We start from the raw sequence: 7,003 nt of genomic DNA, 5'->3' as shown, positions 1-7,003 counted from the left end.
GGCTCCTTGGAGAAATGGCTGATTCTAGGGCTGGGACCGGGAAAATACAAGATAAGCCTGAAGCATCTTGTATGTCGCAAAGTTCTTTAAAAAGTGCTCAAAAAAGTAAAAGGATGTAGATGTATCAAAGAGACACAGGAGTCTAGCTGAAGAGCTCCCAATAGAGCTGAGACAATCTGAGCGATGAAAATAATGTAGTACTAGATTATAACCTAAGGATAAAATAAATATACATGAGATACGTACTAATATAAATTAAAGGAGGGAGAAGAGAGTTTCCTCACAGAATTCCCAATATTCTTTTTTGTTTTTGTTTTTTTTAATTCCCAATATTCTCTGTAGGTACTATTTTCACTAGAAAGGGAAACTTGATTCCTACCAACTCCATTAGGGGTGGGCTAGATTTATTGACTTGTTTCCCAAGAATAGGGAAAGAAACACAGTGGAGAAAAACACTACCTTAACCAGGTGATGAAGGTTATTAGCACTGGAAACGTCATGTGGTTTTCATATACCTGAGAGGATGTAATGAGAAAGGCATTTCACACCATTTCACCTGTGTAGTATTTTTTCCCAAAAACCTGGAAGCTCAGTCTAATAATGAGAAAAACATCAGACAAATTCAGATTGGGGGATATTCTATAAGACACTTGGCCAAGACTCCCAGACTGTCAAGGTCACAAGAACTAAGGAAAGACTAAGAAATTGTCACAGATCAGATAAAGTCTGGGGAGACCCACCAATGAAATGCAATGTAGCAGCCCAGAATGCATCCTGGAATGGAAGGAGGACATCAATGGGAAAACTGGTGAAATCCATAAAGCCTGGGGTTTAGCTGATGCAATGTACCAGTTTCAGTTTCTGAGATGTGACAACACGCAATAGTACATTAACAATGGAAAAAATTGAGTAAGGAGACTATGGGATCCTCTTTGCACTGTATTTGCAGCTCTCCTTTAAAGTATTCCAAAATAAAAAGCTTATAAAAAAAAAAAAAAAAAGGTTGGGGCTGCCCCATTCCTCTCGGTCCTCCACATTTCTACGTAGGCTTGGCACACTGATCTGGTCATGAAATTGTTTGCCTGGGACTTAAGTGTAGGGGTAGCTGCACTGATTAATGTGTATGGAAGCACAACAGTGTACCTGGAAACCTTTGTTGGGTACAGTGTATGAAGTTATAACCACATTCTCCCCATTCCCACCCTGTCAACACACCAGAGACATGGCTTTTTTTATTAAAAAAACTTTTTTTTAATTGGTTTACAAAGGAGCTACAGACTACATTGAAACTAATCTTTGTACAAAAAGGCCAAAAAAAAAAAAAAAAAAAAAAAAAGCCCCAAAACACCCAGAGACAAAGGGTAGGGGGAGAGACAAGAAGGAAGATACAAAAGAGCAGGAAGAAACCGAAAGACAAGAGATTAGCATCATACATACACAAGATCAGGTGAGGGGGAAAGAGCAAGAAAGATGAGAGAGCATTTAAAAGTATTTCCCCACACAGCCCTGGTGATAATCGGATTGGAATCAACAACAAACACAGCATGAGAATATTAAGAGGTTTAAAAAGGCAACAGTGGTATGGAGACTGGTTATCGCCAGTGTTGAGAAAGAGAAATAAACTTGTTTTAGGCACCAGAGACTGGAGCACTGCCCCTCCCTCCCAGAGGATGACAGACTGGGTAAGAGGAAGCAGGCCCTGGGGCAGCTGCCATTGGTGTGTGTGAAAAGGGTCTCCTCAGGTCAATCTCAGCATATTTCCCCCATCTTCCCCCAAAGTCTTTGTGCCTAGACTCCAGGTGAGGGCTATAGGATGCCACTGGGAGAAAAAAGGTGAAGACCTGCCCTTGTCCACACTGTTCAAGAGCAGTTGCTGGGAAAGTGGAGGGCTGGGTAGACAAAAGCCCATTCCCCTGTGGAGAAGGCACAGTGTAATTCCTGAAGGTGAGATGGAGGAAAACACACACCCCAGGAGAGGGATCAATGGAGTCCTCACCACCTGCAGTTTAACCCCATTTGTTACACTTTTTTTTTTTTTTTTTTTTTTTTGATACTGAAAGGAGTTGAGGGACAGATCACCACACCTCTTCTCACTTAAAAGGGACAAGGAAGGCTGGGACTGTTTGACAACAAGGAAAGAGGAAAAGGGGACAATGTACTCATTTCTCTCAAATGAATGTGGTAGAGGAAATCTTTCTGGGTTTGGGGAAGTCAAACTGGAAAGATCTAGGGGAGGAATGAAGCTAGGGAATCCCCCCTCCCCCCTTTTTTCCTTTCCTAGCCTTCACTCTAAGGCAAGTGAGCCAAACTGGGAAGAGGGAGTAGGAATTTAAGCTTAAGGCTGCTTAATATCCTCCTGGGGGCTGGTGTTTAGGGAAGGCAGACAAAGAAAAGAAACAGGTCAACCTCAAAGCTGGTCTGCTCATCCTCCTAGAAGAGGTCTGTACCCCAGGAGGAGAGCCAAGAGAGGCACCAGAGAGAACACAGGCTCCAAAACAAAAGTAATAACCTGCCCATGTTTTATCAGCAGTTTCAAAAGCAATGCTTTCCGGGATTGGAGGAGTGCCATATCCTCCTCTCTTTCCCCAAAACTACTGCTGCCACCTTTCATCCTTGCATATAAGTTACTGGCTCTCTTCTAAGGGAGATGAAACTCTGAGATTTCACATTTCTCTTCCCCACCCCAAGAGGCTACCCAGCTTTGAATAGGGGGAAGGAGAGCTATGCTAAGGGTCCCTCACTTGAGGCAGCTAGACTATCCACATTTCCTTGGTACCGGGATCTCCAAAAATTGTTTGCTTTGATCCCAAGGTCCAAAAGGCATCAGGGTACTTAAAATTGAATGAAAACTCTAAGCGAGTAGCACCAGGGCTCCCCCAAAGCATAACAGGGGCCTGATTAATACCCCCAGAAGAACCCCTCACAAAGTATATAAATTTATTGCGTCCTAGCAAAGATCTGCAGCTTCCAGTATTCACACATTGTGAAGATATTAACAATACAAAATATATTCTGAAAGTCAAACATCTGCAGTTCATAGTGCTTTCTCAGATTTGTTAAAAAAATACAATGCTTAGTTTCCTATATAGGATATACAAAAGCAAAAAATATATATATATATGTATATAGTAGAAATAAATCAATCAGCCATAGTAATTTACAGCTTTTGTCTCTAACCCTCCCCCAATCATAATCTTTACCCCACACTTCAGTCTATACTTTCTGGGATCAAGGGTTCTATTTATTCTGAATCAGGCTGAGAAATATCCATTAAATTGCATTCTGCATAGCACCCACAAACAGGGTGCCAGCTGGGAGGTCCCTGAAGGAAGATGGTGTGGGTTGTTACTGCTCTGGGTTAAAAGTGAGACAGTCAAATGGCACGCAGATGAATGTGAATAGGCAACCTGAAAGGGCAAGGGAATGAGAGCTTTAATATTACCACTCCTCTGGGCATCCCCTGCCCCACAGGTTTGGTCATTTAAAAAATTTAAATAAAAAAGCAACTCATGAAAAAAATGTTAGAATCAATATGCCTGTCAGTTACATTAATTTCTGCTGGCCAAAATGTTCAGGGAAAGGGATTTTCAGCAATAAGCTCATGACTCAGGGAATGTAGGCTCCTAACTCCCTGTGGAAAAGACTGAGCGGCTCACTGCTGCTGGGAGACAAGAGCAGAAGCTGCTTCAGTTTGGGGGCCAAACAAGATACTGGATCTGGAGCTTCCTTGGTGATAAGGAAAGAGGGTAAGTGTAAAGAACGGATTATGAGTTCACTTATAGCAATGTTAATGAAGGGTCGAGGGTAAACCAGCATTCCAACCTAGACAAAATCATCATGAGATAACCTTCTAAACACCTGTAGTCCTCAGCATCATTAAGCTGGTTTATATCAAATAATTTCATACTGGGGAAGATTCCATTCCTTGAAATTCTCTAGCAAAATACTACACACTATGGTGAGTTATCCTGCCCCTTTCTTCCAAAAGATGCCTACATGTACATGATTACAGACATAAAATAACAGGTTCTGAGTTCTGCCTTTCAGTGGGAATAAAGGGTGTGTGATAAGTGGCTGGGCATGGATGATTTTTACTTCAATATTAATTTGATCTGGGGAAAGTTCCTCAAAATAGTTCCTGAGCGTGTTAAAGTCTGCAGAGAAAGGACCAAATGGAGCGAACTACTGTTTAGAATATTAACTTATTGTATTTCAGGATAAACAACAACACAAACTTACCCAGACCCTAATTTGGATAGATTTGATATAAAATATATAGTAGAATTATAGCATCATCTATTTGTAGTCAAGGTAAAAAGACTTATGAAAGAAACTAGGACTCTGGTATAGTTCTGGATGTTGGTTTCACTTTCAAACAAAAATAGTTTCTTCTTCAAAAGTGCAGTAGAATATCCCCCATCATTAACTGTAACTAATTTAGCATAAGCAAAGAAATGACCTCAGGAACATACCCAGGTTTAAAGACAGATTTCTAGGTAATGGGCCTGAAAGGCATTTTGAGCTGAATTTGATTTATTTTCCAACAATTTCAAATATAATTTCTCATCTGTGTGTAGATATATACAGGCACAAACACACACTCACACACAGTCATACACAAACACTTCATTTTCTATCAGATCAGGGCAATTTTTTATTGCAGGTCTCTTTTTAGTATAGGCTAACAGAAAACCTATCCCCAACCTAACAGGTTACACACATACACACAGCCATTTCCACACTTCCTCACAGTGAAAAGCTCTCTGACAAGATACCAGAAGGTCAAGAGAGACAATGTTTTAATGGCTGGGCCTTGAGGACAACTCTGGTTGCATTTAAATCTCAGTGCCAAATGCACTAAGAGTTCCCTGCCGCTATAATTTTTGGATCAGTCTCTTCAGGAATCAGGCCATGGAGAAAGCAGGATGGTGTCTCCCGATCTCTCCTATAAACCACAGTGGTAAGACAAGATTTCTTTTTGTTCTGGGCTATCACTCCCATGATCGTGTGCTTCCTTTTCCCTCAGGAACCACCCAAGGAAGAGTTAAGGGAAAAGATCAAAGAACCTCTGCCTTGCCACTAGTACATGGGCTCTGGAGTTCTGCGGAATGGAAACCCGAACAGATTCGTTGGCTGATGCTCCTTAATAACATGAGAAAGAAACTACTGGGGATGTTCAAAAGAGGAAGTGCATTTCCTTTCAGAATGTGACCTCAGAAACCCATACACCAAAGCTCAGAGCTACTTTGGAAGACAGCTGTCCAAATGTCCAAATACTCTACTAACTCCTGAACTGGACTACTCTGAGTCACTTCCACTTCTGAGCACATCATTTTCCTATTGAAAGCCCCTAGCTTTTACTTGACCATTTTTGACAATTTATACAAACTGATCCCAGATAATATAACCTTTAAAGGGTCTTTTGTACAATTCCATAGAAAGACTTCTGACTCTTGATGCTTAGAGCAGCTAATGAGGAGAGGTGCCTTGGACTCTCCAGCGCCAAGAGGGTGCCTGCGTCAGTAGTATTTTGAACACTCTCTCCACAGCTAACTCAAGCATCAGCCTGGGCTTCAAGGCTCTCTCCACTCTGCTGCTAGGACCAAGGACCTTAAAAGATTGACAGAAGTGCCTCATCCAGGGATCATTATCAAAACCAAAACATGAAGTGATCAGGTGAGAGAAAGGGAGACAGAAAGGTTGAGTCAAGAAAAGAGTACAAGAAGCTGATCCCAAATAAAAAGACAAAATTAAGAAAAAACATTATGTATGTATATATAAACTAAAAGCAGAGCATATGAACGCTTAATCTGGTGGGAAGCCAAGACAACATCTATAGAAAAGCTTGATGTGTCACAACAAGGCTCAGCCATAGGGAAATAAGGCAATATAAAAAAATGACCAAGGTATTTTTGGTCACAGAATGGTCTCCTTCCTCCTCCCAGCCAACCCCTGCAAATGCATCTCTATATATCTTTTATATATATATATATATATATATATAATATAGAATCTGTTTTTTTTTTGTTAAAAAGTATTTCAATGATCATATATATTTATCAAGGCATGATGGCTTTAGGAAAGGGGGGGATCCATCATGGGGGAGCTGAGAAGGGAAATGCAAGAAGGGAAGGCTGGGGAAAGAAGTGTAAGAAACTGTGTGGGGTCAAATAAATGCTCATAAAGGGTGGCACCAACAGAATTTTCAATAACGTTTCTCACTTCAGGAGGTACTGATGATAATAGATGGGTGCCAGGACCCCATCTCTTGTATCCCTCCCCCAATTCTTCCCACCACCATGCATTTTAATGCCTCATGGCTCTCTCTCCCACATGTCTCTTGGACCCATGCTACCTTGTATCCCAGGGTTGATGGGTATGGCCCATATGTCTCTGGCCCCGGGTGCCTGATCTCAGAAGCCATTGCCACTGATATTAATGGACTGCAGATCTGCCACCTGCATGACGTTGATGCCACTGTTGGCAAGACGGGCAATACCCTCTGGACAGATGGCCTCCATGGCTACCATATTGGTGGTAATAAGGGCTGAAGGGGTAGCAGTGCCGCTGCCTTCTGAACCTGCCCCACTGTCCAGGGGCAAAGTGCCCACACTCAGGGATACACCTGGGCCTCCCTTCTTATTCTGGTGGGTCTTGATATGCTTTGACAGGTGGTCACTCCTCATGAAGCGCTTGGGACACTCAGGGCAGGCAAATTTCTTCTCACCTTGGTAAAAGAAGAGAAAGAAGACAAGAAATGAACATCTTAGGAAGTAGGGTTACCTTGTCCAATTTACTGCTTTCAAACTATATGGGACAGAATATTAGTCTTAGAAGGTAATAAAAACAAGAAAAATCTGGTATCTTTTTCTTTTTGAGAGAGTGGGGGCAGAAAAATAGGTAAAGGTCAAAGAGTACTAGAAAGGAAGGACTACAGTAGAAAAGTAAGGTAGGACCGAGAAGAATAATGGGGCCATGGTCCTCCTTTAAAATCCCACTGAAC

At 41.7% G+C, this 7,003-nt stretch overlaps 1 protein-coding gene across 2 annotated transcripts in view; it reads right to left on the bottom strand.

Annotated features, from left to right (window-relative positions):
• Positions 1-4,515: 4,515 nt before the first annotated feature.
• The window catches only part of SP1 (Sp1 transcription factor), a 42,797-nt gene continuing 40,309 nt past the window's right edge, over positions 4,516-7,003 (bottom strand). For both annotated transcript variants that reach the window (XM_041735904.1, XM_041735905.1), the window contains exon 6: positions 4,516-6,727. In XM_041735904.1, coding sequence (XP_041591838.1) covers positions 6,414-6,727 — 314 coding nt within the window. In that variant the 3' untranslated portion in view covers positions 4,516-6,413. The remainder of the gene's footprint in view (positions 6,728-7,003) is intronic.

Source organism: Vulpes lagopus, chromosome 21, assembly GCF_018345385.1.
Source record: "Vulpes lagopus strain Blue_001 chromosome 21, ASM1834538v1, whole genome shotgun sequence".
In the NCBI taxonomy this organism is placed as follows: Eukaryota; Metazoa; Chordata; class Mammalia; order Carnivora; family Canidae; genus Vulpes; species Vulpes lagopus.
The sequence above is the reverse complement of the archived record's forward strand: the minus strand, read 5'-3'. Positions and strand labels throughout refer to the sequence as shown.